General features: G+C 40.4%; 2 protein-coding genes across 3 annotated transcripts in view; one reads left to right on the plus strand and one right to left on the minus strand.

Moving 5' to 3' along the window:
• Nucleotides 1–407: 407 nt before the first annotated feature.
• On the plus strand, nt 408–7,310 carry LOC109466006. Its single transcript, XM_019763524.1, has 9 exons — nt 408–545; nt 1,132–1,384; nt 1,547–1,643; nt 1,917–2,010; nt 2,247–2,341; nt 2,695–2,852; nt 5,451–6,265; nt 6,473–6,653; nt 6,990–7,310. The coding sequence occupies exons 1-9, from the start codon at nt 528–530 to the stop codon at nt 7,157–7,159; spliced, it is 1,881 nt and encodes a 626-aa protein (XP_019619083.1). The 5' UTR covers nt 408–527; the 3' UTR covers nt 7,160–7,310.
• Nucleotides 7,311–7,712: 402 nt separating this feature from the next.
• Nucleotides 7,713–21,128, minus strand: part of LOC109465994 (manganese-transporting ATPase 13A1-like) — a 20,252-nt gene continuing 6,836 nt past the window's right edge. The window contains exons 1-27 of one of the 2 annotated variants that reach the window (XM_019763500.1): nt 19,989–20,244; nt 19,296–19,385; nt 18,659–18,852; nt 18,190–18,309; nt 17,733–17,911; nt 17,331–17,437; nt 17,018–17,147; nt 16,716–16,771; nt 16,484–16,610; nt 15,932–16,069; nt 15,273–15,393; nt 14,644–14,798; nt 14,003–14,181; nt 13,719–13,829; nt 13,459–13,584; nt 13,210–13,318; nt 12,739–12,848; nt 12,378–12,470; nt 12,108–12,204; nt 11,912–11,979; nt 11,573–11,695; nt 11,241–11,373; nt 10,648–10,844; nt 10,057–10,196; nt 9,660–9,771; nt 9,259–9,402; nt 7,713–8,908 (exon numbers count right to left, since the gene is read on the minus strand). In XM_019763500.1, coding sequence (XP_019619059.1) covers nt 8,801–8,908; nt 9,259–9,402; nt 9,660–9,771; nt 10,057–10,196; nt 10,648–10,844; nt 11,241–11,373; nt 11,573–11,695; nt 11,912–11,979; nt 12,108–12,204; nt 12,378–12,470; nt 12,739–12,848; nt 13,210–13,318; nt 13,459–13,584; nt 13,719–13,829; nt 14,003–14,181; nt 14,644–14,798; nt 15,273–15,393; nt 15,932–16,069; nt 16,484–16,610; nt 16,716–16,771; nt 17,018–17,147; nt 17,331–17,437; nt 17,733–17,911; nt 18,190–18,309; nt 18,659–18,852; nt 19,296–19,385; nt 19,989–20,243 — 3,522 coding nt within the window. In that variant the 5' untranslated portion in view covers nt 20,244 and the 3' untranslated portion in view covers nt 7,713–8,800. Of the gene's footprint in view, nt 8,909–9,258; nt 9,403–9,659; nt 9,772–10,056; nt 10,197–10,647; nt 10,845–11,240; nt 11,374–11,572; nt 11,696–11,911; nt 11,980–12,107; nt 12,205–12,377; nt 12,471–12,738; nt 12,849–13,209; nt 13,319–13,458; nt 13,585–13,718; nt 13,830–14,002; nt 14,182–14,643; nt 14,799–15,272; nt 15,394–15,931; nt 16,070–16,483; nt 16,611–16,715; nt 16,772–17,017; nt 17,148–17,330; nt 17,438–17,732; nt 17,912–18,189; nt 18,310–18,658; nt 18,853–19,295; nt 19,386–19,988; nt 20,245–21,128 lie in introns of those variants that run through there. The other variant, XM_019763501.1, reaches the window with a different exon arrangement.

The following is a 21,128-nucleotide window of genomic DNA, read 5'->3' on the forward strand; positions in this document are numbered from 1 at the left end:
ATATTATTCAAGCCTCAACTTTTGTATTATTAAACTAATAGAAGAATACATTGATGAGCATCTACCATAGAATTTCTTGTGTATGCCTTTAGTATCCTTCCCTATGTTAAGAATGGTTCGTCATCGACATCAATATCACCACTATGAAGTTTAAAGAGGCTTAGTAGCAGACCAGAGAGACCAAATATAAAGTGTGTTTCTTCAAGGAGGTTCAATCACTGGTTTTAGCAAAAATTTTACTGAACAAACATTTTCCTATTTCCAAAAAGTAAGACAAGAGATGTTAATTTTTGTGAACGTTAATTGGACCAAATCGTGGGGAAAATGCTCATCGAAAGAACACGTTTTTATGATGACGATTCAAAGTTTCCCGCCAAATTTAAAACCCATTTCCCGCCATGCAGCTGTAGAGGACGCACGCGTAGTGCTTCACTTCCGGTTTCCAGAAAATACCGTGCATGGTTCGAATACGCTACTACAAGGAATTTCACGAACAAAGCTTGACAAGTTTGCACGCTTTCTAAAACATGGCTGGTCTCCAAGAGGTAAGCTCTAACTTCTTAAAGACGCTTTGTGTACCTTGTTTGTTGTTAGAGCCAGGAATCTGTGGAAAAACGGAAGAAGCGGTTTTGTAAACAATGGAAACTTTCTCCCGCATCACTGACCACCCTTGGCCCAGATCGGTACATGTGGTGGGCCATGTGCGAAGAAAGCTTACGGGTTGTGTCGGCATTGCAGTCATGTTTAGTCGTTTTAGACTTTTAAACTTGAGTGTATCTTATCTGACTACTAGAATCAAACTACACAACTAGAACAGTTACAGAAACGCCCCCCTCCCCATAATATGGGGACATGAAAGTGAAACCCATGATTCAAAAGTGGAATTTGTGTCATGGTCATGATCTAGCCGTGTCCACTATTGCTATCCATAATGCAGGTCAATAATTATTTACATGTATATATAAAGTGAAAAGTTGGAACTTTAAACTGTATAGAATTTTTAACAGATATGCAATAATTTAGAGCCAACTGGCATAAAGGCTTTTAATAATCATCATGTCACAATCGTTCTTTCCTTCCAATTGCAAGGAATACAGAGTCAAACTTATTAAAATAATTTTATTTTCCCAGTTGCGAGCAGACTTACAGGAGATAGAGAGACTACTTGAACAGGCCAGACGAGAGAGAGTGAAGAAAGCTCTGACATTAGAGAAGGGGAGAATACAGACGGAGATAACAGACAGTGAGGCTGCTGCTCCGGCTGCTCAGAACGGTGTGGAGGAACAAGAGTCATCGCCAGACGATGCGAAACCATCTGTAAAGCGCAGGGCACCTCCACCACCAGGGCAGGCTACAATGCACAAGACTAAGATTACCTCATATGGTGAGTGTATATGACAATGGTTTTGGTGTTGTACAACTCTGTACATACAGTCACTGTCAAGTATCAATAAAAGTAGGTATCAAAGAAATAAGGTACTTGAAAAAAAAAGAACATCACAACTTGCAATCTTTAATATACATGTATATTCCTGTGTATTTCCAGGCTGGGACCAGTCAGACAAGTTTGTGAAAATCTACATCTCCCTAAACGGTGTCCAGGCACTTCCCAAGGACAACATTGAGGTCAACTTTGGAGAAAAGTAAGATTTATCATTTATCTAGCCTGGGGTCCAGACCCATAGCACACTGGACACAACATATCTCAGGCTCACAGATATTTTCTGTCAAGTGTACTATGGGTCTGGAACCCAGGCTATCATTTGTCTGGATGTCTGGACTTCCACTGAGGTAGAAAGGAAAATTTCATTTTCAGTGATCATTTACTACCATTGTACACATTGTACACTTGAGCTATAGTCTAGAATGCTTCTATTGATGTATAAATGTAACCATGTGTCTTTCGTCCATTCCAGAATGGTAGATTTCCTGGTGAGAGATCTGGGTGGAAAGAACCACAACCTCCTCATCAACACCTTGTTACTTCCCATTACATCTGTCTCGTATAAGGTAAGGCATTGAATAAGAGCCGAGAATAAGAATCTTAGAATTTCTTGTCAGTTCTAAGACAGGTAGAAATGCCAGTTCCACAGCAGTTTCAAAAGTTGCACTCAATTTCAAGATTTTATTGTTATTTCTGAGATTTTACTTATTTTTAGATCTGTTGTGTCACAATCTTTTTTTCATGTGACTATGTATGTTAAAAGCTATGCATTATCTGTATTGTTGCACTTTTAATCCTACAGGTAAAAAGGGACATGGTGACTCTACTCCTGAGAAAAAAGGAGACACGAACCTGGGAGTGTCTCACCAGTGTGGAAAAGAAGTCTAAGGACAAGAAGTGAGTAATTACTGTGGTTATAACTATTCAATTCTGACGAAAAATGAATGAATGAAACAACCCTCATACTTCTTTGATTTCTTGTCCTATTACAGACCCTGGTGCCTGATTACTTATTATATCTTAATACAGTGCTTCTTAAAGTATAGTGCGAGAAGATCTCAAAAGTACAATCAGTTACTGTACACTTGCATGAATATAGCCTGTGTTTACAGAAGCTCTAGCTGTCCAAGGCTGGCTGCCAGGAGCACGATTTAGTCAGTCTAGCATGAATAGAAATACAGGAAATGTACATGTATGTTAGACCACATTGATGGTGCAAAGACTCAGGAATTATCATTGTCATACTGCAGGGCTCCAAAGCTTAACAGTACCGGAGACCCCGGAGACTCCATCATGACAATGATGAGGCAGATGTACGAGGACGGGGACGATGAGATGAAGAGAACGATTGCCAAGGCCTGGACGGAGTCACGCGACAAGCAGCAAGCCTCAATGGGCGGGATGGGGGGTATGGGTGGACTGGCTGGTATGGGTGGACTGGGAGGTATGGGTGGACTGGGAGGTATGGGTGGACTGGGGGACATGCCATAATGTATAACAAAGGGATGCAATTTATAGATATGAACAGTAGGATCTAGCAGTTCAAGTACTTTGTTCTGGAGCTGGATCTGTCTGTTATATATGTACAACCAGGAAAGGAAAAAGTCATGCCAGCCAGAGATGATACAACACTGTACCTACATTGTACAATATACTCTGGCTATCTACAATGCAATGGAATTATCTACAACAATGAAATTGATGTGAATATAGGAAAAAATATCCGTTTTTTCAGTAGGCGTTCCACTTGTACAAATCTACAGGTCTGGAGGAATACAAGGGCACTAAAGCTACACTAGAAAAGTAGCATGTCTGTGGTTATGATCAAGCATGTAGAGATTCAAGTAATTTTCATTGGTTTTCTATGTTGAAAAATTGTTTGAAAACCTTTTCTTGTGTCATTAGACTAGAGAAAAAAGTTGAGAAAAAGAGAGCTATTCCTATGTGCAAAGATGCAAAATTGAGATTAGTTGTACATGTACATTGTATGTAGTATAGTAAAAGAAAAAAATGCAGTACTTCAGAGATAAAGATCCATGTACATGTACTACAACTACTTGTTGCTACAAGTACTTGGTGTCTAATGTGAATAATTTGTGCAACCTTTTCTATTTGCCAGTTCATTATTACTGGTACTAAATTTCTAGGACAATATAGAGTAAGGTTTCTGGCTGTCAAAGATTCACGTAAAGGTTGTGACTAGTTTAGAAGTATTGACTTATTTAGTGCTTGATATTTTGATAAAGTCAATAGTTACAGACAAAAATGGTATCTTGATAATGACCTGTCATTGAGCAAAGGATATATGCAATCATATCAAAGTAAAAAAAAGTATATTAAGGAAAATGAGAGAGAAATATATAGCAAAACTGGTACAAAAGAATAGAATAGAGAAAAATTTCACCAACATGAACCCCCCTTACCCCTCCACAACATCATTCCATGGCTTTATGTAGGTAGGGAATGTGAACAGTTTTCATTTAATGTCTTGTCACATTATACGCCTACCTACTCACTGACAGCACTAGAGAAATGTTGTGTTTTTGTGGAACAATGATGTAGCAATATAACTACAGGCATATGGCAGAAAGTCTTACCCCAGTACATATCGCATTGTGGTGTCAATAGCAAATTTGTGATAATCCGTGGCTGTACAAAAATGATATCAAATATGATGATATGCAGTTATTTACCCAGTAATGTATAAAGCCACAAACATTGTGAATAATGTTGAGTACAAGAATGTGCTTCCATACTGTTAATTTGAATGACTCCTTATGTCCCTTCCAGTACAAAGATTTGGTTTGCTGGGTTCTTTTGAAGTACTTGCTTTAGTGATGGCAAGAAATTAAATTGTTCACCAGTACCCAAGGTTCTCTCATTCTTTTTCTTGAGTAACCATGTTAATCTATTCCTTCAGGCACATGATCCATTCAATTCCTTGCCTTTCTTTGAAATTCATAATCCAAGGCAATGGAACAACATGAACAGAAGAAGAAAAATACTAATTTAAAAAGTACAGATTTAATACAGACCACCTTGCTATCCCATTTTCAGTGAGATTTTTAACTTCGCTATATTTACAAAGACCTTGTAACTCATCACTCAATACAGTATACTTGTGGACTTCAGTCCTTGTGACATGTTACTTTTAGTATACATTGGCTGGATTGTGCCCTTGGGGCATAGTTCAAAGGTCAGTATTGTTTGCCCTTTTGGGCAGTTCTGGAAAACTCCCAAGTCTAAGTAAGTTCCATGATAAGTGGGCATACATGTAGGTAGCTTGCCAGTGAAGTGGAGCTTTTGGAGATTGAAATACTTGTTGGTAAGTGGATATCACACAACATTGTTCTTCTTTGAGTGTTTATTGGTGCAGGGAATTCCTTTCTGTGCCTTTTTGTCCCTCCCCCAAAACTCCTTTACTGTCTGCACTGCCTACCATATTGGAAAAGCTCTTTTCTGAAACATAGCCTCTATCACAAATCTTAATCATAGAAATTCTAGGAAGTACTGAAATTCTTAAGACATTTGTTGTGATGTTCCCTGTGGGATAATTTTATAAATGTAGGTGTAAATACAATGTAGATGTGACCTTAAATTGACCTATGCTTCACCGGTATATGACCTAGAGGACGTTGAACTGTATGGCCCAGCATTTAACAAATTGACAATGTTTTCCATAATATTATCATGATGAAGTACTACCTAATACTTCTAACATGAAGACCAGATATTGACCATAGGATAGTATGCTGAGCACCTGGCCTGTCTTTTATATAAATCACTTTAAATGTTCATACCGGTATAACAGGTAAAAACCTTAATGTACTCTCTCTCCTCAGAGGAATAGACAATTACTGCATATGGAATATGAAGTGATATATTATGCATTTGCTTGCAAATGTTGGATCTCTAGTGACTTACCCTTTTGCCCACTTGATGTATTTAACATTATCCTTTTTTCTCAACAGAAATATGTCAGCATCCAATATAATCCCTGTCCCAGGTTCTGTGGACGGCATCACCAAACCCTGGGTTCTACAAGTCTTCAACGACATTGACCCTGAAGTCAACATCACTCAGGTTGACATCACTGGCCCCATAGGGGAGGGTCATGGCATCAGCAGTGATCTCGTCGCCTTAGTCGCCACAGGAAACAAGAACGGTGAAGTAGAGCGGTACAGTGTTGTGGTCAAGTTGACAAATTTCCGATGGATGGAGGTGGTAGAGCACATGTCTGTGGAGGACTACCTTGTGTTTGATGTGGCAGAGGTCAAGTTCTACTCCGTGGCGGTTCCCGACTTTCTGTCATTGCTCGTCGAACGCCTGGAAGGCAAGAGCAAGGATGGGGACTTTGACAAACTGTGGTGTATCGATGCTGTGCCAGTTTCCAAGTGTTACTTCACTGCAAGTGACCACACCTCCAACATGTCCGTGCGAGTGCTGGAGAATCTAAAATCCCAGGGCTACTCCATCAACCCATACCCACAGCCTTTGGGCCTTGAGGAGATGAAGTTAGCAGTAGGAGCTCTAGCCCAGGTCCATGGCCTTTCTCATCTGCTGGAGCTCCGATCTGGATCCCCCCTATCCGACAGGTATGACTGGATAGTGGACATCTACACATGTAAACAGCAGTGGTATTACAAGTACTACCAAGAGGGCTTGAAGAACTTGGCATCAGCCTTTCCGGATCACGAGCAACTGTTGGCCTGCCTGAGGAAGGTGGATGGTGTGGCGATGGTGAGAGAGGCAGCAGAGAGTCCGGCTAGGGTGAAGGTGCTGTGTCATGCTGACTGCTGGAATAACAACATTATGTTCAAGGTACTGTACAACATCGACTGTAACTGTTACTGTACAGTTTGATATCATTGTACAAATGTATTAGGCCATTTCTAATATCAAGTTTCTAAGTTAAACTTCCCTACGCCAAACCAAGGAGGTTAAAAGTGGAGACTAACCTTCTTGGACAAATGTAAATTACTTAGTATAATGATTGCTCTTATTGTTGATTTGTGTGTCCGCTTGTAGTACGAAGATGGCAAACCCGTAGACGTAAAGCTGGTGGACTGGCAGCTCGTTGCCTACCGGCCACCGACCTTTGATCTGGTCGTCCTCTTCATGTACCAAACTTGGGACATTTTCCAAAACCACCGGGACGCCATCTTGGAGCATTATTACCAAGAACTACAGAAGACTTTGGGAGAAAACAGTGAGTATTCATCAAATGTGTTTTCTGTGTTGTTTAATACCGGTAGCAAGATAAAAGTTTGATTACATTTTACTATCTGTCATTGAAAATGGCCTTGCTGCAATATTACAGGACAGGTGATAGCATCACTTTTGTAGGTGGTCTGAATGAACCTTTTCTTTCCTTCAGTTTGTAGTCATTTGGAATATAGTTTATATATATATGTGACAAGTGCAGCTAGGGTTGTAGTACAAAGTCCCTTGAGGGATTGATGGTTATACCTACCTGTAAAATGGTTAAGTGACAGCATTCACAAACTTGCACAGTCAGCAGTCATATTGTAATTTTTACCAACAGAAGCTGCTGGTCTGCAGTTGTACACACTGGAGCAGTTGGAGGCAGACTTCAGAGCTGACTTTCCCTTCGCTGTGTACGAACGGATCCTGTACGAGAAAGGTCTGATTCCCAGGCAAAAACAAGACCTGCTGCTGATTATACAGCAGCTGAAAGAGTGGGGAGTCATCTAAGCAAGATTTATCATAGACCAACCTGAATGTAATCTAAGGTACCATATACATTTATGTTGACTTACTACATGTAAGTTGTGTGTTGCAGTGAGTTGGAAAAGACTTGAAATTAATAACTTGAAGAGACATGATTGACTCCATGTACTATGTAGTTAAGGCCACACCAATTTAATTTGTTGGTTCTCGGATTCGCCTCTTCGTTTTTTTCTGATTTGCAAAAAAAAAAATTGATTCTGGTCCTGAATCAACTGAAAAATGCTCATGTTTTGCCCCCCAACAGTTGAGGAAAGTCCTTTTCTTCCTAGTTGTTACAGTTTTCCCATCTATCATTGCAGTGGTTTGATTAAAAGTTCAAAATTCAATGTTTAAATTTTAACCCAGCCTTTTGTGTTGACTTCATGGCTCATTTTGTAGCATTTAAGCCTATAATAGGATGCCTAGACCTGTTTTTTTTTTTTTTCGCCCTATCGCTTCATATTTTTTCTGAAAAAATCCGAGAACCAACAAATTAAATTGGTGTGGCCTAAGAAGTAAAAACACACAAGACAATACCCCCTTTGTTACTTTATTTCCTTCATATTCCATGGCTTACAGCAAGAAATAAGTTTGTAAGAAATAATTTCACATCTTCCGAAAAAAAAGCCCATGGTACTAACAATGCTAACACAACTAGTATAAATACTGTACAACTGCTTGACAATGTCATACAACTCTGCTTGGAATGTCAGCTCTTACTATAATCTTTCAGTATTTCACCTAAGGTCATTTTCACTGTAATCATCTCATCGACTTACTTTTTGATGTGTTGATATAAGACCTTGAATATATTCCACACAATTACAGTCATTTTTTGCCAAATACTGCAGGTTTGGTTGTAACCGTTTGACTTTTAAATTTGCTAAACTTAAGAAGCTTTTTTAAAATCAATGATCGATATGCATGTATATCCATCAATAAGGCAACAGCAGCTTGCAGTATGATGTGTTGATGGGGTACACCCTGGCATTAAACAGCTACATAATATTGATGTTTTCAGTACATCATCCAGATATGAACTCTAGGTTACTATGTGGCAGTGCAATATGACATTGAGGATCCTAACTCTGAGTGGGTTTCTGGTTTTAGTCTGCAACAATTCCTATTAAGTATATTCTTTTTCTTCAAGAAAACAACTGATTTATAATACATGTCTATAAGACACAATTATGATTCAAAGTCCACCTTTTCCAAAAACAATTATTCAATCTTCACTTCTAAGCACTGGTGGGAAATTTACATCTTCAAAAAACTATCCATTCTCTGAAGTTCTAAACTCTGTTGGAACATATAAATGCTACTTTGTCCACTCTTCTTCACATACTTCACGAGACAGATCAATTTCATAAAATTAATTCTCTCATTCATTGGTACAAAACAATTGACATCAAACTACTACAAAAATTTTTTTTGCACATTTTGTCTTGAGCATTTGAAACAACTATGAGAAGAGATCTGTTTCATTGCATTTGAAAACCAAGAACTTGCAGTAGGGTAGAACTGCTAAGCTGCTGCTAAAGGTCTAATTCTGCAACAGTTTACCGCAACATCTTGGGCGTGAAGCAGTTGAGTTGTAGCTGTCAGTTGTGTGTAGATGGATGGTTCTCAGTTGGACCTGAGCCTGGCATAGCCCAGAGCAAACTGCAGAACTCTGTCGATAAGGAAGGCCCCGACAAAATTGGCAGCAAAGACCTGGAGCAGTAGCACCCGGTACTGTGAAGAGAAGAAACTCTATGTATCACAAAAGTTTGTAATAATATACTATGTTACTGTTACTGCACTGTAAAATGTACTGTGTTACCCATGGTTTCAGTATAAGAGGTGTTGTCACTCTTCATTTTTCATAGTGAAGAGAATAGAAGAATATGACAACATTATTAGGAATCATGTACTGAAACAATTACTGACAGTGTAAAATCAGTTGCTTTTTACATGATAAATCACTAAAAAAAATCTATTCAGATACATCACATACATACAGTATTAGAATATACTTGGTAGACAGTAAGAAGCAAGAGTGCTGCATTGCAGATGAGACTTCAGAGTCTTATTGCACTGCCTACCTCATCTGGGAAGTCTACGATCTCAAACTGCTGTGCGACTTCCGGCACCAGCCCCATGGTGAGGGCTGCTAGTGAGATGATGGAGAAGAAGAGGCTGTACAGGAGAGCCTTGTTCTCACGTAACGACTCCATGAACGGATGACCCTGGACAACAAGGAAAACACTGTCAGGACAAGTCAAGCAAAACACTGGTGAAGTTGTCATATACGACAAAATATACTAAAGAAGGGAAAGAGCAAACACAATACTTCAACAGTGAGTAAAATTTCTAACATGAACGTGATATTAAGAAGGTTTCTAAAGTAAAAAAATGTACAATGTAGAAACAAAAGTTCCATGTAAGAGAGGTAGGATGATGGGGAAACAGTGCTATAATTGATGAATTGAGCTGTCCCACTGACCTTGTAGTTGACAGCAAACGTGTTGACCTGCATCATCATACTGATAAGGTACACTGTGCTGTTCAACACGCTGGGCTCAAAGTCTTTTTCAAGGTCAACATACTCCTCTGTCCTGTGAAGAACAATATAATATCATGTAGAACAATATCAAGAGGATAAATATTGCTTGAGACAAGTTTGTTTAAATAGTTGCTTTAAAATTGAAGGCTACATTCAGGTCAAAATATTCTAAAAGCTATTGTGTCATCTTTACAAATAGATATACGAGTAGGTGGGAACCAAAACAGAATGATACCTATTGGTTGAAATGACTAATACAGAGAGGCTGCAGTACTCCCTTTTTCTGCTAGGTTTACAAAGTGGAATAATAAGCATAAATTTGTTGCTATAATTGTACCTGGGCTGTAGTCTCTGTGCCTCCTGTTTCAGAAACACCAGACTACAGAAGTGAACAGCAAACTGGCACAGCACCGTCAGGATGGTGTACAGGTTGAAGATGTTTGGTAGGGGGCGCTGCTTTGATAGGATCTTTAAAGGCTGTAGAAGAGACGGAAAAAATATCAGAATGTCTATGAGAGATTGTAAAAACTTCAATCATCCATTTGATGACATACAAATGACTACTTGTCTCTGACTAAACAATCAAGGTATAGAAGTTGCAAATTCAACGTCTTGAATGAAATCTATCTAAAAATCGTATAAAGCCTAAATCAAAGGCATCTTGCTAGCAACATCTTGATTCAACTAGAAGAATCATACAATGCCTTCAGAGAATGGATCTCTAAATTACAGTGATATCAAACGTTTTTAGGGTTTGCACTGGGAGGAGTTTGTGCATTGGCATCTGTGAAGGTGAGGAAACCCTTGATAAACATTGCATGTTTCTGGTTGTCCCTGCATATTCTCTTTACCATTTACAACAAAAATGATTTGTTTTCAAGGGCAAATAAACAACAACAACAAATAATAATAATGTAGCATTGTGTACCTTTGACCTTGAGATGAAGAGAAAGCAGCCTGCTAAGAGCAGCCCCTGTAAGGTCGCCTGCCCGTCGCTGAACTTGATCCCATCCAGATACAGCACGCTCTGACTGTACGCTAGGATCAGTGCATTCAGCGCCAGGATCTTAAACATCTGTAGTGTCGTCACCAGCGTACACCGACCCTGCTTGATGATATGACATACTGTATACAAAACAAAGAAAATATAGTGTAGGGGATCAATATAAAATGTATCAATTATAAAAGGTCAACAACATTGAATTTCATAGTTTTAGAAAGGGATTGTTTAGATTGAAAAGTAGTAAATTTGAGGCAAATAGAATAAAAAGTAGCTTGCCGTGTTGGCTTTACTTACGCTGGGGATATTTAATATGTTTGCGAAGAAATCATTTATCAGAAGAAATAACCTAAGCCAATTTGAAATTCATTGCAACATGTATCATACATACATTTCTGCAATAGCCAAAAATTATCATTAATGTATTCATGCTGTATCTAAGACAATCATATGCAAAAACAACCGTTGTTGATAACGGACATCTAACAAATAAGACAAAAGGCTACTACAGGGTCCCTTACCACACTGTATACTGGAGAGTTTATAAGTGAAGGGAGAGGCTATGCTGGCATCTCCTAACTTCACGACTGCTGCTGCCTCCTGTTCATCTATCTCCTTCAGCATCTGTTCTAGCTTTTTCTGCATCTGAGCACTCTGGAGAAAAAAAATCACACACAAAAAACTTTAACAACATTTAGGAAGTAGAAAAACCGAAAATTACAAAGCTGAACAGTCTTACAAGTGTTGAAAGTGTATATTCTGAGATTTTACACTTAACAATTGACAATCACGTTCAATACTTTCGTACAATACATGAAGTTCCTAAATGTATGACAACTCATACGATATGTACCTTGCTTCCTGCTAAGTTTTCTCCTCTGGCTATAGCTCTGTTCTTGGCAGCTCTGCTGCTCCCCCTAGGGGCTGACTGAGGATGGTGCAGCTTGTTGTTTGGTGGTTTATTGTCCTTTGGTTCCTGCAAAAGTCAAGTCAAAGTTTATTGCATGATTGTAACAGGTACAATGTATGGCAGATAATATGAAGGAAGAAAACTTGCACATAACTGTCTACATGTATATACTAGTACCATGCATGTTCACTTATTGACAACTCAACATTGCAAAATTCATCATTGTGGTTTTTAGTTTGGTAGATTCTTGTTATTATAAAAATCAAAACAATTTTAACCCACCTTTTCTTTGTCCTCCTTTCGTGCCTTTTCTGGCATCCTCTCAGGTGCATTAGACAAGAGGGCCACACCTGGGGGTAGTAAGTTAAACACATTAACAAGAACATTAAAAAAAGGTTATCAAATAATGACAACACAAACAATTGTATAAAATATTTCAGAAAGTACATCTATCTGTAGGTACTATTTTGTCCCTTACCAACATGTGCATGTTTGAGAGCTCCTACGTCATTTGTTCCATCCCCACACATGAGAGTGGTGTAGCCTAAACTCTTCAGTGTGGTGATCACATACTCCTGAAAACAACACAACATTTGTCATTAAATATTATGAAAGTATGATATTAAGCAAATACAAAAATTTACTTGAACAACTTCTCATCACAACATATCTGTAACCAATTCCTTATAAACATGAAAAAAATTATTTTATGCGGGGGAAAGGATGAGATTAAGTAAATGCCACTGACCTTTTGCTTGGGGGCAACTCTTGCAAACACCTTGACATGAGGTAAAATCTTCTGGAAAAACTTCTCATTCACAGCTTTAAGCTGAGTCAGGGCCTAAAAAAACAAGTAAAACAAATGTCATCAACAACAGTACAGAAATGCATACCCAGTACAGTACTGCATACAGTGTACCTAGAATTTGAAATATTAGGAAATAAAAGCAGAAATGAATACAAAATGTACAATGTCATGTACAGTTTGTATAAATCAGTGTCAGCCTAAAATGACTTGAGGGTTTTGAGACAGACCATGTACCAACTGCTTAGACTTATTCTGTCATCTCTCATGCATGTGTGTGTGATTAGTTTTTCAGACCACTGACCTCTCCTGTAAGACAAAGGTCATATTTGCCGATCAGCTCCTTGGCCCCCTCCCGCGGCACCATGGGAAGGGTGACCTTTTCATCCACAGACAGCCAATGCCACTCAGAATCTAGGAGGACACAGTCAGGGGGGTGAGACATAACACTGTCACTGCTATTCAAAACATGTTACAATATACAAAACTAACTCTCTACAAGCTACATATCAACTAGAGGAAAAATTGCCATAACTGTTGACACAGATTGACAAGAAAATTGTTACTTTTCATCAGTGTCTTTAAGTGGTGGATGGTACTTGAAACATCTGACAATTTTCAAAATCTATCCATGCAGTTGCTTGAGTGACACTTTCCTTGTGTATCTCAGTACCTGAATGTCTAACCTTCATCGTGTTGTGTAAAATTTTACACAGTCATATAGATGGTGAGACCTAGGTACTACATGTACTGATGTAGTAACCATTAGACCCACCTTGGTCGACTGGTGGGGTGAGTACCAGAGTCTTGGGACACCTGGTGAAGCGCAGCTCCCTGGCAACATGGCAGGCTGTCAGGGGGTTATCACCTGTGATCATACACACCTGGCCAGGGGAGAAAACAACAGGTCAGTACTACAGGTATAGACTAGTACTGGAGCAATGAACAATTGAACAACATTTACTGGAACAATGAACACACACACATCTATGCCTGTTTAGTTGCTACAAGTTCAAGTACTTACATGGTGGGAGGCATGTATAATCTCTCTCACTGTAGCCTTGGAGTCAGCCTTGAGAGGACAGGAGATGATGACAAACCCGGCAAACTGTAGGTCCTTCTCTACATCATCTCTGGTCAGGTCACGCAGCTAAAACACAAACAAACACACAAACATCACTAGCCTGGTCAACAATGCCTGGTTTGCTGTAACAAAACTATGATAACCAAATGTAGGTTTAAATCATGTACCATAACAAGTCTGAATCTGTCTAAGTTCCTTACCTGTTGTGCAGCCATAGTGCCCAGTTTCTTGTACCCCAGTGCCAGCACACGGGCACCTTGTCTGGACATCTCCTGGTGTACCTCGTCATAGTTGTCTGGGACACTGGAGTACTAGAACAACACAGAGCCAGATCAGGGTTTCATGCAGGTGTGGTACGTTCTGCCGAGGCACTGAGGAAACTACGGTATGCTTACAAATCATTTACACTCTCTGAGTGCTGTCTACCCAAACGTGGTATGTTACAAGCCTCCCCCCCCACAGAACCCCTCCCCTGTGCCCTCACCATGGCCCTCAGCGTCTCGGGCGCGCCCTTGACCATGGCCATGTACAGGTTCTCCACTGAGCCCTGCTGCTCCTGAGACGTGATGACCGACATCCGCTTCAGCGCACTGGAGAAGTGGTACCGCTGCACGATCTTCATCGCCTTCCCCGGGTTCCCACGCGGCGGGATCACTGCATCACCTACAGCCGAGCAGAAGTGAGTTGGCAGATTAAAAAATTAATATAGAATACAACATGGAGTGTCCAGTATGACCGTAGGTACCAGCACAACCGTGGGTTGGGTCACCTGACACAGTTGAAGTATTCTATGGAACCTTTGGAAGCAAGTGTATTGAATGCTATCATGGCCTGGGTATGACAAAAAATGTTATCGCCACCACCATACATGTACAAGATTATTTTCCACAGATCAATGTAAATGTGTGCTTTCTGTATGCAATATTACAAGTTATACTGCTTTGCAAACTAGTCATTCAGCTATTACAGATGACACCATGATAGTAGATTTGGATCAAACTGGTTATGTGTTTTCTTATTTCTTATTTCTTATCTTACAACCAGCTCCTTACAACTGTTTACTACTTGCAGTTGAAAAGTCCTGTATTGACCAACAATTTTTTTTTACTTATCCCTGCCCCGTACCTTTGGTGAGGTTGTACTCTACTGCAGTTAGCGTGGCCTTCTCCAGGGGGTCTCCCACCAGCCCATCCTCCATCTGTACCACAGAGTGACAGGAGGCCAGCACCTGGACTGTCTCCAGGGGTACCTCTGAGATGGGACACACCTTCTCCTTACCTCTGTACAGGGAACAAGGAGGGAGAGTGTGGGTTCTTGTACCTCATATATAAATTATAAACATTATGAACTGACCTTTATTATTGCAAATATACATGTAGTCTAGCCTTTATGGATTTTTCAAGCTAATAGATGTAATTACTGTACCAGCTTTTGATATTTATAAAAAAAAGTATAACTGTTGTCTTTAATCTTGACATGCTGTCAAATAATACATAAGTTTTCAGTCACATTAAGTCACATGCTTGCCGCAACACCATCCTTTTGTAAGGATTTCCGAGTAGTACAGTTAGTCCATTCAAGCAATGGTGAATATATTTGAAGAGTTGTCAAGATGTCAAATGTTTTTGAAATTGTAGTATTCATAAGAACCCTAATATATTTATTTATTTATTTCTGTTTTCTTTATACAGGGTAGGCGCACTCAGTACAATATACTGCTTTACAGGCTGATCACAGTATGCAGGATTCCTTACTGTAGTCCTGCCACCCCCTCCACTGTCAGCTTGTCTGATGTCAGGGTCCCTGTCTTGTCAAAACAGCAGATGTCAACCTTCCCTGCAAACGGGATCCTGAAGGGCTCCGTACAGAACACATCTGGGGAAAACATCAAGCAACAGTCAGGACAAAACTTGTGGTAAGTGTAAGGTGCAGATTTTTAACTGTTAGCATGCTGAAATACCCATTTGGCTACTAAGCCTCTATCCAGGCTACAATGTTAGGCAAGGTTAAAAGCAGTGAAGTGCATCTTCAGATACAATACTTTAAATATAGTTTGTGAAGCCTTATAGAGCATTTTCACGCACTTTCCTTATCAGTGATGCAGACAGGTGTTGACTGCCATGTTGGTGTCCCTATTTGCATTTCAATGGATTGTAGCTCAAGTGTGCACAGTACACACTAATCAGCTTTTTTGTGTTTCATCGGCAAATTTTAAGACTAGAGTGTTCTTCTGGCCGTCTCTTCCTCGAGCTGTAGATATTTCACAGTAGTTATTTGAGATGGTCAAAAATAATCGAATGTCCCAAACCACTTGAGCTATGATTCACTGAAATGCAAATAGGGACACCAACATGGCGGCTGACGCAGCAATTATGTCAGATGAAAATACTCTACAGCATGTGTCAGTACTTACATAGTTTGGAGAGTGCCAGTAGAGATGTGTTGACAGCCAGGGACAGTTCAATGGGCAGTTCTGGTGGCACCACTGAGGTCAGGATCAAGGTGCACTCTAGGAACAACTTGTACCTGTTCCTCTTAGGGTCCTCAGTACCTGGCAGAGAAAATGTAATCTCAACAAAATTGTCTTATACGATTTTAACATGTAATAAGGAAAAGAAACATTGGCTCTCTATAAAAAAATCTTTCCTATTTCTAATCACGTACTGCATCTCCATAAAAGCCTGTATTACAAAGCGAGAGTTTTTAACAGCTAAAACTAAAAGGGCTGTGTTTTACCATTACAGGTAACATCATATAGGTGACTATGAGTATCCCTGGTGACTAAGTGTATTCAATAGTCCCAAAAGTTCACCCCCTAGCAACTATAGACATTATTGCACTCCCTGTTTTTGAGAAGTGGTACCAGGACCTTTAACAAATTTTTAAATGTGATCCAATCTTTGAATAAAGGGTAGAAAAATGACTGTTTACAACACACTGACTGACTCTATAGTTCAAAACCCACCTTTGATCCACACATAAGAAGCTGCAGCGATGGCGAAGACCAGGAGGAACAGGATGAAGAAGAAAGTCTCCAGGTTGTTGGCTGTCACTCGCTTCACTCCAAACAGGATAGTTCTCAACAGCTTACCCTGTTAGACAAATTCCACATAATATATTACTCTTAATATTTGGATTACAATAACCAAAACTCATAGTACATCAAGTGGAATTAAGAAAAGTTTTTTTCTACTTACCTGGGAGGTGTTAAACCCTGTCCTCAGCACATAAGCAATACAGCCATTGTCAGGAGCTGGAAATAAAAACCAACATTGAAACTCTATTTAATAATCACAATAACCTATCTTGTGGATAAAGCACATGGCATGCAGATGCATGTATGGTGGGCATAGACCAATAGCACGAAGCAGACTGACTATGCTATTTCACATGAAACAACTGTACAGTAGTAGGAACTCTTTTTTCACGAGGATGTAGCAGTCATTTAAGTGAAAAGTCATTCAATATCAGACATCAAAAGGAGACTATCGAGCCCCACCTTTCAGCCCAGCGGCAGTTTTCCCAGGTGGGGTGTGTTGTACCACCTTGGTGCCACCGAAGATGATGTGCAGTTTTCCATCTACCTCAGGGTCCAGCACATAGTCCGGCTCCAGGCTTTCCACAGGCTCCTGTCAAGCAAAAATACTTGGTCTGTTACTTGACTATCTTGTATATTAAGATTTATCACATTTGTGGATAGATTGACATACCTGGTGACCAACTTATGCCTTCCCTTGCATGTGTCTACCATACATATTAATAAGCCTTTGTATGTTTCTATTAGACATAGTTACTTGGTATGTGTGTAATACCTTCATCTGTGGTACAGACTCCCCAGTCAACATTGCCTCATCCACGATGCATGGACCCCTCAGTAGTAACAGGTCACAAGGGACAGGGTTGTCATGTTGGGAGCGTCCTAGAAACACATCAAAACAAAAATACATTATTCAAATCCTAAACAAGCAGAACACACGGTTTTCTTGAAGTGCCAGTTTTCCTTTTTTCACAAAACACAATCAAAATTTGGCAGAACGATTGTGATTGTGAGAACAGAAGTCTCCTGGCACAAATTCATCACTGTATCCTCTTTGGAAAATTCTATTAAAAATGCCCCTGCAGTTCCAAAATTTAATGCTAGGTGGCCCAAACTTATGTTTCTTCTTTCTGAGCACAAGAGCTATCTACATGCATCACAGAATGATTGTGATTACCTATAGAACAGATGTCTCCTGGCACAAGTTCATCACTGTTGATGGGTCTCCACTTGCGGTTCCTGTACACCTGGATGGGGAAGGGTTTGTTTCCCATCTTCCTGATCTCTGACATGTTCCTCATCTGCTGCTGCACCAGGGTCGCCTCAAACGCAACCAGCATGAACAGGGTGAAGATACTGGAATGGTCACAGAACAAAAACGCCAAGTTTTATAGAGAAAGTTTATTACGATTGCCCAAGGGTTAATTGCAGGTACAAACAACATGTATGACAAAAGAAAATACACTGATATAAGAGACTACGTCTAACATTATGTCTACATTCTACAACATACGTGGTACTAGTTTTGTAGGGTTGAGCCAGTTGACTTTTCCTCTTAACCACGTTTTAGCTTTTAAACCACATTTGTCACCTTACTTACTACTGTACAGTATTTCCCTGTTTTCCCTGCTCACCTGTAGTACCAGTACTCATCCAGACACCACAGTCCCACACAGAACACCTGGAACACGAAGAAGGGAGCTGTGGCTCTCTCCTTGAACAGCTCTGCAAAGTCTGGAACAACCATCTGTACTCTGGGGACAGAAAAATGACATTCAAAAACTTAGAGAGCCAACTACTTGCATTGACCATTTTTAAATGTACCACTGAAGGTGAAACCCAAATCATGTCTCCTATATATATAATCTTGGTAACATCTTTAAACTAATCATGGAGTTGATTTAAATCTTGTTGCCAACACTAAAAAATTTAGGTTTGGAAGATTTAACACAAACCTCTTTGATACGCAATGAAAATCAGCCTACAGACCAATTTGAGATTTTCATGAATAAACAAAGGTTCAAAGAAACAAACATGTGCATATGAGATATATCCATATGATGATTGGAGCTCTTTACTAGTTTAAAGTGTTTGAATTCATACTCGTTTTTCCCATATTTGGCGCTGGCCCTGCTGATGTCAGCCTCCTCCTGGTACCCGCGGCAGGACTGGTACACTCGCATCGCCAGGTCCACGGGAAACTCCACCGCGCGGAACTGCTTCTTCTCCTCCGCATCGTACACGTACTTGATCTTCTGAAAGTTGAACCAGATCTGCTCTTCTCCTGAGGTCTTGTCCTGAAAGTCACAGGTGGTAACTTGTGTAAGGACTCTTTAAACCACTGTATATGTGTAGCTTTCTTGGGTATAGTCATTTACAAGGTAGTTGGGGAGGGGGGCATAAGAAATATTTTCTTAAAGTTAAACTTGAGGTATAGTTGTGGAGGGGCATACGTGGTATTTCTTGAGTATACAGTAATTATGCTAGAGGGGAGAGGGACAAAAGTTTTTCTTTGTGTGTGTACACAGTAGTTGTGTACACAGTAGTAAGTGGGGAGGGGGGTATTGTTTCTTGAGTATATCTAAAACATTACATGGGAAAAGGGGCATAAATAATGTACAGGGGGTAAGTAATTACTATATTTGATGTAAGGAAAGTAATAATACTATGCCCACTTGTTTACCAGACTCTAACAAATAGAATGGTAAACTATGATTAAGCTGTGATTGATGATAATTACCTTGTCATGGTGTAGTCTGACCAGTTCAGCTGACCCATTGTTAGGAGTGGGAACTACCTTTATCCAGCCAGCCTTACTGGGATCATAAGCCTGGGGACAGAAAATGAACAGCTAATCAAAATGGTAGTCTCCTGTATATATCTATGTCTAACATTTATACAAATCAAGGGTAACAACCTGTCAACAACAGGTGTCTGTTTTGAAAGGAAAATGAAAATCAAATTAGGCACAAAACTACTCAACCAGTATTTAAATGTCTTGTTATCATAATTGGCATGATAGGAGTCCCTTAATTATGCATGGGTGTCCACTGGGTGACATCTCAGCCTACGTATACCATTACCATAAATTTACAACATCAAGATAACTTGTCATATTTATACTAACTTCAAACTCTAAGCAAATATTATTATTCATATTCATGACTGCACCTTATGAATTTGATCCTCTTCTGTTTTCCTACTATACCACGCTGAAATCTCGCTTCCTGAACTACGTCTCTTTTACCAAACAAAGTTGGAATGGTCCAACCTGTGACATATGGTTTTGCCCCCCCCCCATGATCCAAAAGTAACACGTAGACATAAGTATCATACAATCATCCTACGTACTAGCTGAGCAAAAATCCACAAGTTTATCATAAACCTAAAACGTGTATCACGCCAGTACCCAGACTAGTTAATATTCGCCCACCTTGTTACATATGAAGGTACACCTGACGTGTACCGACCAGTGGCAGAACAGGCACGCCAAAATCTGCACGATGCCGATCACAGCTAGCGCGATTAAACCCGCCTCAAAGTACTCCTCCACGCCGTACACCCCCAGCCAGACGTACAGCCAGGCCGCGTAGATGATCAGGAAGGGCGCCACGTAGAAATGGAAGAGAAACGGGCGCAGATTGTAGAGAGAAACCCGCTGGACTAAATCGTCAATGGATGGCGCCATGTTGGATGTTCCGCGGAAAGAGGTATGGCTTGGCCTAGAATATGGTAGGACGGCCACGAAAGACGGCCACGCCGCTATTGGTCAATTTCTCAGCAAGCTCCACGCTGCTATTGGTCGGGGTATCAGCTGCTGCAGTGAGGGGTAGCTAGCGGTGGGGAGGGCTGCCGGCGTTTATCCACAACTTTTAGGGGCAAAAAACGTCAACCTTTACGGCTATAATCACTCCACTTCGGTGGATAAGCCACAAACAGTCATTTGTACGGCTCTTAGCTCTGGAAACCTTACAGGTAATGAGTGGCCGTAATGAGTGCGTGAGGGACTTGGGTCTAGATAACGTGTTAACGTTACCAGTAAAACCATTTCTACCTCCATGGTAAAACGCCGTACGGGAAAATTCCATGGGCCTTTCATAAATTATGTAGGGACCAGGTAAGGCACCGTACAGGTGATATTGGCGTGGCCCTTTCATCTAGGGACCAGGTTTAGGAACCATACAGGTAATATTTGCGTGGCCCTTTCATCTGGGAACCAAAGGCACCGTACAGGTAATATTTGCGTGGCCCTTTCATCTGGGAACCAGGTAAGGCACCGTACAGGTGATATTGGCGTGGCCCTTTCATCTGGGGAGTAGGTAAGGCACCGTACAGGTGATATTTGGCGTGGCCCTTTCATCTAGGGACCAGGTTTAGGAACCATACTGGTAATATTTGCGTGGCCCTTTCATCTGGGGACCAGGTAAGCCACCGTACAGGTAATATTTGCTTGGCCCTTTCATCTGGGAACCAGGTAAGGCACCGTACAGGTGATACTTGCGTGGCCCTTTCATCTGGGGAGTAGGTAAGGCACCGTACAGGTGATATTTGCGTGGCCCTTTCATCTGGGGAG

This window comes from Branchiostoma belcheri, unplaced genomic scaffold, assembly GCF_001625305.1.
Source record: "Branchiostoma belcheri isolate BF01 breed outbred unplaced genomic scaffold, Haploidv18h27 scaffold16, whole genome shotgun sequence".
Classification (NCBI taxonomy): domain Eukaryota; kingdom Metazoa; phylum Chordata; class Leptocardii; order Amphioxiformes; family Branchiostomatidae; genus Branchiostoma; species Branchiostoma belcheri.

What these genes read in the sequence shown, in the direction of transcription:
- LOC109466006 (XM_019763524.1), top strand. An exon ending in AAGAAGTCTAAGGACAAGAA is followed by an intron (nt 2,342 to 2,694) that starts GTGAGTAATTAC and finishes GTCATACTGCAG; the next exon opens with GGCTCCAAAGCTTAACAGTA. An exon ending in CTCAATGGGCGGGATGGGGG is followed by an intron (nt 2,853 to 5,450) that starts GTATGGGTGGAC and finishes TCCCTGTCCCAG; the next exon opens with GTTCTGTGGACGGCATCACC.